General features: G+C 46.0%; 1 protein-coding gene and 1 pseudogene across 1 annotated transcript in view; one reads left to right on the top strand and one right to left on the bottom strand.

The window, feature by feature from the left end:
* FOCAD (focadhesin) overlaps positions 1 to 16,939 on the bottom strand; it is a 127,894-nt gene that overhangs the window by 11,538 nt on the left and 99,417 nt on the right. The window contains exons 28-36 of the mRNA XM_028712104.2: positions 16,336 to 16,425; positions 10,391 to 10,538; positions 10,143 to 10,262; positions 8,487 to 8,609; positions 7,430 to 7,507; positions 6,136 to 6,207; positions 4,140 to 4,242; positions 2,324 to 2,404; positions 130 to 258 (exon numbers count right to left, since the gene is read on the bottom strand). Of these exons, the coding sequence (XP_028567937.2) occupies positions 130 to 258; positions 2,324 to 2,404; positions 4,140 to 4,242; positions 6,136 to 6,207; positions 7,430 to 7,507; positions 8,487 to 8,609; positions 10,143 to 10,262; positions 10,391 to 10,538; positions 16,336 to 16,425 (944 nt within the window). The remainder of the gene's footprint in view (positions 1 to 129; positions 259 to 2,323; positions 2,405 to 4,139; positions 4,243 to 6,135; positions 6,208 to 7,429; positions 7,508 to 8,486; positions 8,610 to 10,142; positions 10,263 to 10,390; positions 10,539 to 16,335; positions 16,426 to 16,939) is intronic.
* Positions 9,508 to 9,630, top strand: LOC144326042 (5S ribosomal RNA; annotated as a pseudogene).

The raw sequence follows: 16,939 nt of genomic DNA, 5'->3' as shown, positions 1-16,939 counted from the left end.
CTAAGTGCTTCATAACCATACCACAAAAATGTAGTTTTACAAATAGATCTTATTCACAAAAGGAAACACAGACAGAGTCTGGTGAACTTTATTATTATTATTTCTAAAATTGCTTTTTAAACAACTTACCAAAATTTAGTCTCAGGAGAGGGGAAAGAATTGATGCCCAGTTCACAGGTGGGTACTGGTAGCTTGCTCCATTCAATGCTATGGGAGCCATAGCTGCTTTGACCAAGGGAGGCCGAATTTGTTCAGGGCCTGAAACAGAATACCAAACCACAACATGGATTTTCTGCTAGTGTGGTGGCACCTCGGTAAAACCACTTCTGACTGTTTGTAGCAGAGTTTTCCCCAGAGGCAGAGGACAAGAACAGGAGTCATACTCAAATTCACAGTCAAGAGCTTCTTTATTGCTTGACTGGTTACACAAGGATTTCTGCTACTATTATATACAAGCTATTTACATTCATTCTTTATCTCTCCAGCACGGTATAATCTCAGTGAGTGTGTGTGTGTGTGTGTGTGTGTGTGTGTGTGTGTGTGTGTGCTTTCCTCGTGCGGAAATTGCAGCCTGCAACTTCCTCCCTGTGATGGCCTGGGATTCGGACTCGAAGGCTGAACCTGAGGAATCCCAGCCTGCACAGGAGTCCCCGCCTCCAGAACCAGCTGAGCTGGGGCTGGGGCTTGAGCCTGAAGGGTCCTCACCTGTGCTGGATCCTCAGGTGCAGGCAGCAGCTGAGTCTGCGCTGGCTCCTGAGGTGATGGAGGACCCATTGCCTGCAGGTGCTCCACTCTCAGCCCCGTCAGGGGAGGCTGAGGTTGCCTCTGGGTCCAGTAACCCTCCAGCCTCTCCTGAGCTGCAGAGGCTCAGGACAGAGAGGCGGAGGGAACTAAGTTCCCGCAGGAGGAGTGCTCGCCTCCAGGCCAGGAGAGGCGAGTCACCAGAGGATCGGGGCCGCCCTATGCCTCAGGGCAGATAAAAGCCAGCCAGCCCCAAGTTGTGGGAGCAACGTTGTTGGTAGCCTGTTCCTGCCTGCACCCTGTCCTGCTGGATCTCACCCGACTCCCTGCCTTGGACCCAGCTTCAGCTTTGACGGACGGCCTCAATACTGCACCCTCGACCTCGGATTGGACTCGGACCACACCTCACGGAAACCCACGGGACCAGCACACTCCCTTTATTTGCACCTCCAGCTGACATCAATCAAACCTAGAGTGCCACTCCTACACACTAAAGAAAATTCTGGAACCTTCTTTAAGTTTCCAGGAACTTTTATCTGTTTCTTAAAGAATGTTTTCCTAAAATGTCTCAACTAGAGTCCCTGGAAGAACAAATACTAGCAATGGAAATCTTTTCATGGAATTTTAACTAAATTTTACTGGGTTGTTTTTTTAAACTGAACCATTTTGTGCCCCCAAAACTAAAAGGAAGCACACCCTTTATTAGAATTAAGAAATGAAAAGAAGAATTATCCTTGGTGCATTGAATGAATGCAACCCATCTCAGTCCTCAAAATAAACAATGACATTTAAAAAGCAATGCAGAGGTTTGGCGTACCAGAGGGATTATTCTAACATATAGTAAAAAAAAAAAAAAAAGAATACCAAATCAAATTTTAAAAAGGCTTTGATCTGTTTCTGTAAGCAATCCAAAGAAAACATTATCTTTTATAGCAGCCAACCAAAAAGAAAGCAAAACGGGGTGGTGTTAAGTACGGTGAGAGTTTTCCTCACAAATGTGTGTGTGCTTAAAGGTAAAGGTAAAGGTACCCCTGCCCGTACGGGCCAGTCTTGACAGACTCTGGGGTTGTGCGCCCATCTCACTCAAGAGGCCAGGGGCCAGCGCTGTCCGGAGACACTTCCGGGTCACGTGGCCAGCGTGACAAAGCTGCATCTGGTGAGCCAGCGCAGCACACGGAAACGCCGTTTACCTTCCCGCTAGTAAGCGGTCCCTATTTATCTACTTGCACTTTGACGTGCTTTCGAACTGCTAGGTTGGCAGGCGCTGGGACCGAGCAACGGGAGCGCACCCTGCCACGGGGATTCGAACCGCCGACCTTTCGATCGGCAAGCCCTAGGCGCTGAGGCTTTTACCCACAGCGCCACCCGCGTCCCTGTGTGTGTGCTTAGACATTCTCAAAGTGCACCAGTAAAAAACGATCACACACCTTGAACTAAACAACTCAACAGCTTTGGCTAACTCCCCTCTAAGAAGCTCAACGGTTCAATAAATACTGATTTCTCAATTTGGGGTTCTCAAAAATAGGGGCTGTCTTATACACGGAAAAACACGGTATTCCCAATATTGACATTTGCTTTTTACCTTTCTTCCCACTTTCGATAACAAAGTCGATGACTGCCGTCAGGAAACTTTTCTCAGGCAGGTAGCTAAAGTCTGGCGGAACTGTGAAAAGAAAATTGTGCCCATCATGCCAATCTTGTGCCATGTTGTGCATTCAGAAGTTGATAGGAATTTGCCTTGTGTACCCAGTCATACCATGGATTCACCTAGCTCAGTGTGTACAAACTCACTACAGTGGCTCAAGAATTCAGACAGAGAACATGCACAGTCCCACCGTGAGATGCTGGGTTTTTTGCATGTAAAATTCTTGTCTTACCACTGAGCAACAGACATTTCTCTTTCTTGGGCAGCTTCTAAAGGATGGGTGAAATTCTATTTTCCGCCCACCCCTATCACCACCTTTTATCAGTGACATTTCAAAAGTAGACTAGAACCGCCACACTTGTTTGAATACGCACAGAAAAGCCAATGGTGGTTGCCCCGAAGTTTGGAATTCATGTGGTGAGTTTTGCATTCTGCAGTCCTAACATTAAGCCACGTGAGTCAAAACTATACTGTCCTGAATTCTTCCATGTCTAGTCTCCTGATTGACGCGGGAAGACAACTACAGTGGTACCTCGGGTTACATACGCTTCAGATTACAGACTCTGCTAACCCATAAATAGTGCTTCAGGTTAAGAACTTTGCTTCAGGATGAGAACAGAAATCGTGCTGCGGCGGCGCGGCAGAAGCAGGAGGCCCCATTAGCTAAAGTGGTGCTTTAGGTTAAGAACAGTTTCAGGTTAAGAACGGACCTCCGGAATGAATTAAGTACTTAACCCGAGGTACCACTGTATTTGATAGCTGCTTGAATTCACTTGAGAACTCCTGCTAAACATTATGAACGCCATATAGTTTCAGATCATTGTAGTGATTGTATTGCAAATCCAGACTCTGTTGCTACCATCAAATGAGGACTATTTGTACCAATTTAGATTCGATTTTAGACGGATCTCAACAATGGATGCCTTCAAGATGTCCAGAAATTGCAATTAACCTTAGCACCATAACAAAGTTTCAGAAGAGGATTGAAAAAGGAGGTGGTGGCATGTTATGGGGAAATGTGCTGAAACAATCCAACGACTAGTTCCTAACTCAGGTCAACTTCATTGCATCAGAATACGACCCAAGATTTTCATTTGCCAATGGACCCCCCCACTTGAAAGAGCAAATTTAATAATAATAATAATTTTTATTTATACCCCGCCCTCCCCAGCCAGGGCGGCTAACATGCAATAATAAAAACAAGTTGAATGAATACAACTTAAAAACAAGATTAAAATACAACAATTAAAATACTGAAACATTAAAATATTAAAATGCAGCCTCATCACAGGAGGAGAAAAGAAAAAGAAAAAAGAAAGGGGGGAGGGAATCAAATTGGCTCCAAGCCAAAGGCCAGGCAGAACAACTGTCTTACAGGCCCTGTGGAAAGAAATCAGATCCTGCAGGGCCCTGGTCTCATGAGGCAGAGTGTTCCACCGGCCGGAGCAAGTGTTGAAAAGGCCCTGGCTCTGGTTGAAGCTAATCTGACTTCCTTAGGGCCCGGGACCACTAGGGTGTTGCTATTTATGGACCTTGAGGCTCTCCGTGGGGCATATCGGGAGAGGCAGTCCCGTAGGTACGAGGGTCCTAGGCCATGAATTTAGCAAAAATATTTGTTCTTTTGAATGGAGGCAAACAGTCAAATCAGTCTTGGATTCATATTTGGATGCAATCAATGCAGTCTGGTGGACTTTGCAATGACATCTTCAACATCTTTAGCACCCATAATAGAATTCCCTGCAAGAATGCTTACCAGATGTTCGACTGTGGGTCGCAGACACAGTGGAGAGATGCAAATGTCCCAACAGCCATGCTGCGTTTGTCTGAAGGCCGATCACCCCAGAAAAGCTGATTATCTGAAGGTGCAACCATCACATATGAGCCAAGTTCAATTTCCACTGCCTGAGCAGGCATTACTGAGCAACGTGTCAGTAAGATTCTAAACTTAATTTATATTTTGTATTCCCTATAGCCAGAATGGGTTGGCTGTACAAAGCTGCAACATTCACAACCTCTTCTTCCCTTGCCAAGAGGTTATTGCTGTGACTCAATCCCACAAGGCCAGCAACTCCTGCTCTTAACAGAAGACCAAAGAGGACAAATTCTTCCCAGGCTAATAATAATAATTTCCCCAGCCACTCTGGGCAGCTCACAATCGAATATTAAAAACAATACAGCATTAAATATTAAAAACTTCCTTAAACAGGGCTGCCTTCAGATGTCTTCTAAAAGTCAGATAGTTGTTTATTTCCTTGACATCTGATGGGAGGGCGTTCCACAGGGCAGACACCATCACCGAGAAGGCCTTCTGCCTGGTTCCCTGTAACCTCACTTCTCGCAGTGAGGGAACCACCAAAAGGCCCTTGGAGCTGGACCTCAGTGTCCGGGCAGAATGATGGGGGTGGAGACACTCCTTCAGGTATACTGGGCCTTTGAGGCCATTTAGGGCTTTAAAGATCAGCACCAACACTTTGGATTATGCTTGGAAATGTACTGGGAGCCAATGCAGATCTCTCATTGAGATAATTATTTATCTAGAATTATCTTAGCTGGAAGGGACCCAAGTGTCAGGATGCTGTCAGCAGCTCCTGGGTGGTTGCCCAGGAAAGTATAAATACAAGGATAAGTTTCTTAAAGTCTTTTTTCATTTCATACTTTACTATAAACCCCAGCCTCTTGGATAATGGTGTTGTCTTGAGTGAATCTCCAACCCTCTTCTCTCCCACTCATTCGTCATCATCACCACCACCTCTACAGGTGCTGCTACGTGCCCTCTGTCTTTGAGCTCTTTGCTCTCCTACTTTTAAGGATCGCCAGGTTCTGGGAGAGGGAGGGTCTGGAAGGGTCAGGATGGGGAGGTGGTCTCTGCCATTCCTCCTCTGCCCAGTCCCTGACACCAAGGGTCATCATCTTGTCCAACCCCCTGCAATGCAGGAATCTCAGCTAAAGCATCCATGACAGATGGCTATCCAACCTCTGCTTAGAAACCTCCGAGGAAGGAGAGTCAATCACCTCTTGTGGGAGTCTGTTCCACTGCCAAACAGCTCTTACTGGCAAAAAGTTTTTCTGAATGCTTAGTTGCAATCATTCTGGGGAATGTTTGGGGACGGGTGTCAGGAGTCCATGCAGGAGCCAGGCCTTGTGACCAGTAGGGCTTCGCAGGACTGGGGCCTTCCTAAGTTTGTTCTGGAGAGGCAAGGCACGGCCACACAGGTGAGGCTGACTGGTAACTCACAGCACCTGGTGGCAAGAGCCAGGAAGGGATATAAGGTCAGCATTTCCCTTCGGTCCTTTGCCACAGCAACACGTTTCCGGCCGTGCTGTGTTTGGCTTCTTGCTTCCTGATCCTTGAACTTTGGCTTCTTGACTCCCTGCTTCTTGATCCTTGGACCCTTGACTTCATGACTCCATGCTTCCCGACCCTCGGACCCTTGACTTCATGACTCCCTGCTTCCTGACCATCAGACCCCTGGCTTCTGGACTCTTGTTCCTGCTCCCACCCCGCCATCATGCCCCTGGTCCTGACGTCCTCAGCCGCGGCTTCGATCGCCTGTAGACCAGACCGTGACAACGGGCCTAGTCCCTCTCGTCCACTGACTGCATGTCACCGCAGTGTCCCACTGGTTATTGCTGTTCCACCATGTCTCAGTTATGCCCACTATACCAATGTCATCCTCTAAGACCAAGCACACCTGTTCAGCCATCTTGGCTTGCGTATCAATGCGAAAAGGCCAACGGAAGGCTCTCACCTGACTCAGGATTCTGATGACCTCATTAAGTTTGCTCTGAAACTGAGAAGACTGGATGGACTCAGATTTCAGCTGTCAAAGAAAAAGAGAAGATGGATGGCAGGCAAGAAACCCTCTATAAGCAACTGAAGGCAAAGCCTAACAATGAAATAATTGCTTAAGGAGCTATAGGGTGGGGAAAGGCAGGACAGGAAGACAGAGATTGACAGGTATACATACACACACCGGAGGCCACAAAGTTGGCCACTCCAATGCTGATAAGCATGACCCAGAAAACTGATCTCAGGATACAGTGGTGCCCCGCAAGACGAATGCCTCGCAAGACGAAAAACTCGCTAGACGAAAGGGTTTTCCGTTTTTCGAGCTGCTTCGCAAGACGAATTTCCCTATGGGCTTGCTTCGCAAGACGGAAAAAATTCTGGGTTTGAATTTCTGTGTGCTGGGTGGCTGGGGGAACAGTTGGGGAGGGGTTTGCAAGAATCTGGAAGCTTGTGTGGTTTTTTTCTGCATTTTTATGATTTTCTGTGACCATTGGGCCACTCTGCTGTTTTTTTAAAAAAATTCTGGGTTTGAATTTTGAAATGCTCTTTACAGTATGTGTGACTTTAAAGAGCACTTAATAAACTCTTGTACCAAATTTGGCTTTGTTTGGACTTTTTTTGACCATAGGAACGCATCAATTGATTTTCAATGCATTCCTATGGGAAACTGTGCTTCGCAAGACGAAAAATTCGCTAGACGAAAAAACTCGCGGAACAAATTAATTTCGTCTTGCGAGGCACCACTGTACTATAATTCCCATATTAACAGGTTTGATTCCCAATGGCAGGGACCACCGGATTTCTCCTCATTTATACTTCATGGGGGAATTGAAAGACCTGAAGACAACCTTGCCAGAAAGGTAAAAAACTGCTCTCCATCCCTGATGGGAGTTTGTGGAAGCTGCCACTGATGAGGGTGCCACAAGGTTGCCAGCAACAGGTCAGGTAATTTGAACTGCCAACCTTCTGATCGGCAAGCCCAAGAGGCTCAGAGGTTTAGACCACAGCGCCACCCGTGTCAACCCAATGCCCAGCTGCCATGTTACAAAACAACAACATTGGAACAGGGAGAATTTTTCATCTGTTTCGAAGGGCTGTGAGGAAACGGTGCTAACATATTCAGGTTTCCATTGGCTGGGCAGGCATGTTGGCAGCGTAATGTGATTGAGAAAATTCTTCTGAAGCAAAATAACCAGCCTCAAATACACTTTAAAAATAGACATATTTCAGGCACGAATCATCTAGTATTTTACCTGTATCATGGCTCCTTCAGAACCCACCACAGCAACCAGCCCATGGATCGCTGCAAGCCTTTGCATTGTAGGACCTCCCTGAGATTGAAACAAAACAACACAAATGTATCATGCAGAATGTATTTATTTTCCAGGCATTTGTGGAACGTTGGTAAGTTAGTGGGTGCATAGCAGGGATCGGGAACATGTGGCAATACAAAGGTAACTTTTTTAAATTACAGTAAATCTATCGCAGGAATAATCAATGTGGTGCCTTCCAGGCGTTTTGGACTACAACTCATATCACCCCTGGACACTGGCCATTCTGTCTGAGGATGATGGGAATTGTAGTTGACAAAACTGAACAGCATCGTGTTTCTATCTAAGGAGTCTATTCAGACACTGAAGGACTACTCAATATGACATGAAAGAACAGAAATATTAGAAATGGGCAGGAAAAAATTAAGGTAGGGTTAAGGAACCTATAACCTTCTAGAACCTTAGGGGCACAATGGGTCAGGGAATCTTGCTATTAACCAGAAGGTTGGTGGTTCAAGCCTACTCAGGTTTGGCTGTGGGCAATATTCCTTTAAAAAAAAAAATTTTTTTTAAATTGGTTTTACAAAGTAAATCACACAATTAAATTTTAAAATAAAACAAGATTCTTCCGAATCTTAGGACTTTCCTCCTCCACTCTGTGGGTCCTTTAAATATCTTAATCAACTGCGTATTATAGTTCATCCAAATTAGAGTCCTCTGATATGTCCAAAGTCTTTGTAACATTGCAATACTAATAAGTCTGAAAACCACTGAACTGAAAGCAAAAGCAATCTCAGCTGACCAGAAATGTTAAAATATTTTATGGCCTTTAGTTATACAAATATTATTATTATTATTATTATTATTATTATTATTATTATTATTATTATTATTATTATTTGCTGGGGGTATGGTTTAAAGCAGCAAATAAAGCTGTTTTCCAAAATATTTACTTCTAAGGCTTGGTCACCTATGAAAATGGTGCACCCTATTCTCAGGTGATTATTGGCTGAAACAGCAACAAAACACAATCCCTTACCTCTGCAAGGACAATTTTCATCCATGCAGGAAACAGCCTGTTGCCGAGGTCTTCCGCTTTGCCATGTCCGCTTGCAGACAATCCATGAACAATGTTCCCCAATGCTAAGGCAAACCCAGGCGTCTGAAACAGAACCAGAAATGTAGGCCAGGCAGGCATTTAGAAAGGCCAGTTGCAATTGTATGAATTGTATTAAGAAAAAGAAAAAAAAAATCCCCTCCTTTTCAAGTATAGTGCTGCATGTTCTTGTTTTAACATCAGGATAGAACCAAAAGCTGCAAAAAGCACAGAGCTGAAGAGTAGGTCTGTGGCAAGCTTTAATAATTATTATGTTTACTTGACAGAGATTGACTGTTTTACCCTATTCTTCTACTTGCGTGCTCATTGCAGCATTAATATAAAATGTAAGAAAGGTATTACAGCAGTACCTTGGTTTTCGAACAGCTTAGTTCTCGAACATTTTGGCTCCCAAACCCAGAAGTGAGTGTTCCGATTTGCGAACTATTTTTGGAAGCCAAACGTCTGACAGGGCTTCTGTTTGGCTGCAGGAGCTTCCTGCACTCAATCAGAACCCGCGATTTGGTTTTCGAACATTATGGAAGTCAAAGGGACTTCCGGAACGGATTCCATTTGACTTCAAAGGTACGACTGTAGATAAGGTAAAGGGGCCCCTGACCATTAGGTCCAGTCGTGGCCAACTCTGGGGTTGCGGCGCTCATCTCGCTTTATTGGCCGAGGGAGCCGCGGTACAGCTTCCAGGTCATGTGGCCAGCATGACTAAGCCGCTTCTGGACAAACCAGAGCAGCGCACGGAAACGCCGTTTACCTTCCCACCGGAGTGGTACCTATTTATCTACTTGCACTTTGACGTGCTTTTGAACTGCTAGGTTGGCAAGAGCAGGGACCGAGCAACGGGAGCTCACTCTCTCACGGGGATTTGAACCGCCGACCTTCTGATCGGCAAGTCCTAGACTCTGTGGTTTAACCCACAGCGCCACCCACATCCCTACGACTGTAGATTGTATGTGATAAAACATACCACCCTGAACACACCCAATCTCGTCTGGTCTCAGAAGCTAAGCAGGGTCAGGCCTGGTTAGTACTTGGATGGGAGTCCGCCTGGGAACACCAGGTGCTGTAGGCTTTCGGGACGGGCCTTTGGTTTGATAGCTGTCGGTAGAGAATGAGACTCTGAGGGTCGTGGGTTTGAACCCCACGTTGAGCAAAATATTCCTGCACTGCAGGGAGTTGGACTAGAATCAGCGGTTCTCAACCTGTGGGTCCCCAGATATTGTTGGACTACATCTCTCATCATCCCTGAGCTTTGGCCTTGCTAGCTAGGGATGATGGGAGTTGTAGTCCAACAACATCTGGGGGACCCACAGGTTGAGAAAGGCTGGACTAGATGATCCTCATGGCCTCTTCCAACTCTACAACGATTCCAATGCTATATATTGCATAAACATTTATTTGTGAACAAATGTAAAATGCAGGCATAGGCAAACTCGGCCCTCCTGATGTTTTGGGACTACGACTCCCATCATCCCTAGCTAACAGGACTAGTGGTCAGGGTTGATGGGAACTGTAGTCTCAAAACATCTGGAGGGCCGAGTTTGCCGATGCCTGGTAAAATGGATGGCAAGCTCTCGATACAACCTGCTGATTAGTTTCTGCTAATTTCTGCAGCTTGCTCATGATCTCCTCCGCCTCCGTGGCCTCGATGATCTTAACACTGAAGGCAGAAATGCAGACACAGGCGACCGCATAGGCAAGAATCTGGATAACAGGAAGAGTAACACAGAATTTTAGAAAAGAGTCGGTGAGATGGTTTTTTTAATGAACGATTGAACTGCATGTGACTTGGGGTGGGAGGTTGGGAGATGTTGGAAACTGGAGTGTGTTACCTCCTGAAATGTTCTGCTTTGGTCTTCTGCATCATCCAAGTATTTGCTCAGTTTGTGAAGGGAGGCAGAGATGTCAGCCTGGCCTTCCGATGGGCTGCTGCGACACATCAGTGACAGAACGAGGCCGACACCCAAGATGCATCCGGTGCTTAAAACAGAGGAGAATTTAGTAGGTCTAAAAGGTATTGGGAACCATACGTTAGTTATATACACAACAGGGGAATGGTTTTTCACAACTCAGTAACGCAGCCACAAAAGAAGAAGAAGAGGAGTTTGGATTTGATATCCCACTTTATCACTACCCTAGGGAGTCTCAAAGCGGCTAACATTCTCCTTTCCCTTCCTCCCCCACAACAAACACTCTGCGAGGTGAGTGGGGCTGAGAGACTTCAGAGAAGTGTGACTAGCCCAAGGTCACCCAGCAGCTGCATGTGGAGGAGCGGAGGCGCGAACCTGGTTCACCAGATTACGAGTCTACCGCTCTTATCCACTGGCACCACACTGGCTCTCAAAACATTTCTGGCTACAAACAGTACATGAGAAATTGATATTATGGACACATTCAGATGAGTTAATGTGAAAAGATGCACAGAACTTTTAAGGGCAAGTTTACATGCTCTGTGTGTGTGGGTTTTGGTGTGTTTTTTATGTACAAACACACAGAGTTTAGAGTTACTAAATCATTCTAAAAAGTGGGCGTCGTCTTATATATGGGTAGTGCCTAGGGTGGACGTTTGATTGGTTGCTGCCATGGTTGTCAGCGGCTATTGTGTGTGCTATTGGTTGTGGCATTGATTGGGTGGTGTTGATTGGCTGGTGCTCCGACAGTTGGGCGGGCGATTGGCAGCTTCTGCTGGCGATGGGTCAGATAGGAGGCAGATTTTGCAACATGTGCGGGATTTTTGGCAACCCCCCCCCCAAAAAAAAGCTCACCAACCCTGGGTAATCCCGCCCCCAAAAAAGCTCAACAACTTTGTGCCATCTCCCATTTTCTTAAATTTGAGTCCCCCAAAACAGGGGACGCCTTATACAGGGGACGCGTCTTATAGATGGAAAAGTATGGCATTTCCCTTTCTGATGACATATCCCACATATTCACAGCGAATGTACCGCAGAGGCATTTGTGAATGAACAGGCTTTTAGACAAATGTCCACTGGCTATTTCATCGCGCAGAAGCACAAAATTACAATTGCACATTGGAACTTCTTGCCCCACCAGATGGCAGCAGTGCATCTTAGATAGCTCTTTTGCCCATTGAAAACCAGGGAGACGTGTCTTTTAGGCAATCAGAAAATTCCTCGGGGGTTCTGGAGCTAATTGGCAGGTTAAAAAGCATCAATTCATTGGCCAAGGATGTTTGAAGAACTGAAAAATGTGAGCTGTTGGGGGGGGGAACCTCTAAGGGGGAACCCCTGAAACGTCCCAATGAGGACTGAGCATGCTCAGTAGGAATGAAATGCTGAGGGGTTTATTTTTGAGGGGGGGGGGAGAAACTAGGATGGGATAAGGTGGGATTGAAATAAGAGTGCTCTGGAAGAGGGCAAAGCTTGGATGACTGAGATGGTTTGGTCCCTTTGGCTCTCAAATTTAGAATGATGCTTAAAGTTTTGGGTGTCTCCTCTTAAAAAGGATCTTGTAGGTGCTGAAAAGAGCAAGTGACAGGATCAAGGGACCTTCCGGATCAGGATAAATTCAACAGGCCTTTTAGTTTAGAAAGACAGGCAACAAAGGGGAAAAGGCAGAAGATTATGCCAACATATTATAGTGTGGAGAAAGGGGGTGTTTCTCTCTTAACGCTGTAGATTCAGGTAGCACAAAATTACAGTGGTACCTCAGGTTAAGTACTAAATTTGTTCCAGAGGTCCGTTCTTAACCTGAAACTGTTCTTAACCTGAAGCACCACTTTAGCTAATGGGGCCTCCCACTGCCGTCGTGCCGCCGGAGAACGATTTCTGTTCTCATCCTGAAGCAAAGTTCTTAACCTGAAGCACTCTTTCTGGGTTAGCGGAGTCTGTAACCTGAAGCGTATGTAACCCGAGGTACCACTGTAAAAGCTTGTGTAAGATTACACAACGCGTAATTATGTTATGGAATCTGCTGCCAGAGGACGAGGTGGAGGCCAGGGGCTGAAGGAATTAGGCAAATTCACTTGTGGCGGTGATGAAATGCTGAGCGTGGGATGGTTGTGCAAGTTGGACATCCCACTGCCAAGTCAAAACACTGACGCCCTCCTCCCCTTTCAGAGTTTCACGGAATCTACCTTGAAACGGGGCAAGAAGTTCCGAAACTAACAATCTTTTCCCACCTAGGAGATGATGCCACGTCGTGTCCATAGTAACAGAGGCTTTTATTTCTTTCCCTTTTCCCCACACTTCAAACAGGATGGGAAAGATCTTTCATCTTTCATCTCTGCACCATTGTCTCAGTCCTTCCATCTGCTCTCGGCTGGCAGGGGAAGCTAATTTGGCGAGGGCCACGAGGCTTTCATCTCGGGCTGTGGAGGAACTCCGACTTGAAGCAGAGGGCACTGCAAAGCGGCGCGGCCGACGCAGCTTCCTTTTGCCATATGCCCCTTCTACTTTGCCAGCCCGGGAGCAGAGTCGTGCCAATCCAACCCCAAACCAAGCTTTTCTTGGGTGACAGCGAGGGTTGCAGATTCCCAGTGACAAACACAAATCTAAACCCTGGGCCAAGGGAGCACAGAATCTGCATATATTTGCATGCATTTGAATGCCTGGATACTGTATTCTGCTCCCAGCAAGCTCCAGATTTCCAGCGAATTCTGAAGTGGCCAAAAAGCAAGATGCAATGCTTTTTTGCTGCAATGCCAACTAGTCCCTGTTGCACCAAATAAGGCAGCCTGGTGGAACGAACACTGTTGAAAAGCAGGGAATAAGTCAAACTCAGTTTCAAAGGTTTGTTTTCCCTCTGCCAGGCTTGGGCTGCCTCAGCTGGCAGTAGGCTTACTCATGAACCAAAAATAAGAGTGTCTTGCTTGAAGCACATTTCCTGATCGGTGTGCTCATGGCAAAAGGAGGGGGGGCGGGGAATCATATAATAGGGAACACGTGGTTTTCCTTACACTTCAGTGTGGGAAAATGTAATAGGTGAAGCAGCCCGGGGTTTGTATGGATGCAATTTCCCACATTCTGTATGGAAATAACGGCTTCCATGAAACACTTCCGCTGCTGTGAAAGGCAGCGAAAGACCTCATTTGAAGAGTCACTTTTATTGGCCCAAATAAATAAATAAATCCAAGTCCCTTAAACGCAAGGACCAGTGCCTGAACTCCAGAGTGTGTGACTGCGCTTGCTTGCCTGCTTGTCAGTCAGAGCTGCTCCACAAACCATAGTTTTAACAGGTACTTATTAGAGCTCACCTTGTAATATTTGGGGCAGATATACGTACTTGTTTCACTGCACATGTACCCTGAAAATGCATGTCCATGTGGGTGAAATTGAAACATGTATACAAAGAAAAGCAATTACCGTATTTTTTGCTCTATAAGACTCACTTTTTCCCTCCTAAAAAGTAAGGGGAAATGTGTGTGCGTCTTACGGAGCGAATGCAGGCTGCGCAGCTATCCCAGAAGCCAGAACAGCAAGAGGGATTGCTGCTTTCACTGCGCAACGATCCCTCTTGCTGTTCTGGCTTCTGAGATTCAGAATATTTTTTTTTCTTCTTTTCCTCCTCCAAAAACTAGGTGCGTCTTGTGGTCTAGTGAGTCTTATAGAACAAAAAATACGGTACATTAAAACAAAAACAAACCAAAAGAATAGGGGTGTGCAAAAGTCCCAATATTCACATTAAATCTGCATTTGTGCATTTTTAATCTGCTTTTGAGTATGCTCTCTGTGCTTCAACCTGTTTTTTTAGGGTTCCAAGATGCTCTGTGTTTTCCCTTTCACTACTGGTGGGAATTTGAAACCTCTTTCCATTTTAGCCAAAGCGGATGAAAGTTACAGGCACAGGAGCCCCTCCAGAGTGGATTAAGCCTGCCAATTTCAGACAAGGCAGCAGTGGGAGTCAGTCCACTAGGATGAATTGAGTTTTGCCACACCAACTCCAGTCTGCCCTTAGCCAGACCAACCCTTAAACACGTGGTTCGCCCATGATGGATTTTTGTCGAAGGATGGTTTGCACCACGAACTAGGCCCCAATTGCAAGACCTCTGCTCCTTCACGCTCCCTCCCTTATAATCGCTTAGAACTGTTTATCCCTGTTTCTATCTTTTAAAGTTTGTATGATATACCGTATTTTTCACTCTATAAGACGCACCTTTTCCCTCCTAAAAAGTAAGGGGAAATGTGTGTGCGTCTTATGGAGCGAATGCAGGCTGTGCGGCTAAGCCAGAAGCTAGAACAGCAAGAGGGAGCACTGCGCGGTGAGGCTATCCCTGGCTTTTGTGGGAGAAGGGACAGAGCGCACAGCTCTGTCCCTTCCCCCACTTCTCAGAAAAGCCCCCAAGAGCCGCGCTCCCTTTCACGAGCTGCTTGGAACATGTGTGTGGCTCTTGGGGGCTTTTTCCCGAGGAGGGGGAAAGGCAGCCTGTCAGTGAAAAGCCCCCAAGAGGCGCACACACGCCCCTCATGGCTCGTGAAAGGGAGAGCTGAGCAGAGCCTGGGATGATACAGGCTCTGCTCAGCGCTCCCTTTAAAGAATTTTTTCCCCTTGCATTCCCTAGGATGGAGGAAACTAGGTGCTTCTTATGGTCAGGTGCGTCTTATGGCGTGAAAAATACAGTAATCACCTTTTAATTACTAGTGTTTATCCCTTACCTGTTTTAAGTTTTAAGTTTCATGTGTTCAGTTTATCCGTATGTTTTATCTTATGCTGGTCTGCGACAGAAATGAAGTTTGAAACTGATTGATAACTGAGAGGTGGGTGAGTAGTGTGTACCCTTCCTTTTACGTTTTTTAAAGCTTTGCACTGTCTTTTTTTTGGGGGGGGGGGGGTTGCTTTTGACTGGCCTCCCAAGAAGCTTTTACAAGTCTCCAACAGGCTTAATAGCGTGAGGCTGTCCAGTACGCTGGTTCAGAGCTCTGAAGAGCTGTAATCTGTTGCTGTTGTTGATCAAGTGGAGAAAAAGTTTTTTTTCAAAGAAAAATATACTCCACTGGTGAGCTTTAACCAAATAACAATCCCTAGCTCTTTTACTATTTTGCACAGCCTCACTTCTTCCAAAGCATATGGAGAAGAAACCCAGTGATATTTGGAAATACAGAACAACATAAACACAGAGTAACATAAGGCTTTGTGGGAAGCTGACTGGAGGTTTTAAAAACTGGTATCACACTTCAATTTGGGAACGAGGGGGACACCCCTGAATTCTCCTTAATTCACCTTATTATTCAGGGTGGTAGGCCAGTGAGTTTTACTTAGAGTAGACCCACTGAAATTAATGAACACAAGTAAGTTAGGTCCATTCCTTTCAGTGGGGCTACTATGAATAAGGGAAGGGATGCGGGTGGCGCTGTGGGTTAAACCACAGAGCCTAGGGCTTGCCGATCAGAAGGTCGGCGGTTCGAATCCCTGTTACAGAGTGAGCCCCTGTTGCTCGGTCCCTGCTCCTGCCAACCTAGCAGTTCGAAAGCACGTCAAAAGTGCAAGTAGATAAATAGGTACCGCTCTGGGGGGGAGGTAAATGGCATTTCTGTGCGCTGCTCTGGTTCGCCAGAAGCGGCTTAGTCATGCTGGCCACATGACCCGAAAGCTGTACGCCGGCTCCCTCAGCCAATAAAGCGAGATGAGCGCCGCAACCCCAGAGTCGGTCATGACTGGACCTAATGGTCAGGGGTCCCTTTACCTTTACTATGAGTAAGACACAAACGCCAGCCTTGGTGCCCACAGAACCCTGCGCTCCGTGGTCCGAGTCCAACACTAATCCCTACAGTACTGCACAACGCATCCAGTCAAAATGCAGGGAACTGTACGGCACGCTTACTTGTACTCCAGGCTTGTGTCAAAGCAGCAGCCCTCTAGGGCATCCAAGGACTTCATCAACAGCAGATCCATTTGTTTTCCAGAGACATCACTGGACCAAACCAAAAGAGGAAGAAAATACTTGTGTGATACTAATATGACATTCCACTGCATTTCCTTTTGCTTTCCTTCAGGGCGCTCTGTAAGTGGCAATTATTAAGGCGCGTTCATTCAATGACAGCCACTGGGCTACTAGGATCAATAATAATAGTAATAATAATAAAAATAATAAATTTTTATTTATACCCCGCCCTTCCCGGTTCAAAAACCAGGCTCAGGGCGGCTAACAACAAATTTAAACACTTAATTGTAAAAGCAGCATAAAATACAGTATAAAAACATGAATAATAACATTCAAAGTTCAGAAATCAATTTAGGGGAAATCCATCTAATAAGCATTGGATAATCCTCAGGGCTAGCTGGCTGAAATGGTCCTACTTGGGCCAGCGAGGAGGCCAGGGGAGAATTAGCTGTGGGGTCTCAGAGTGGGTAATCTTCATAAAAGGGTAAGGGGAGGGAAGGGAAGGGAAATAAAAGATCAGGCTGAATTCAAATTAAAGGCCAGG

Source organism: Podarcis muralis, chromosome 17 (assembly GCF_964188315.1).
Source record: "Podarcis muralis chromosome 17, rPodMur119.hap1.1, whole genome shotgun sequence".
In the NCBI taxonomy this organism is placed as follows: domain Eukaryota; kingdom Metazoa; phylum Chordata; class Lepidosauria; order Squamata; family Lacertidae; genus Podarcis; species Podarcis muralis.
This window is presented reverse-complemented; position numbering and strand designations above follow the sequence as displayed.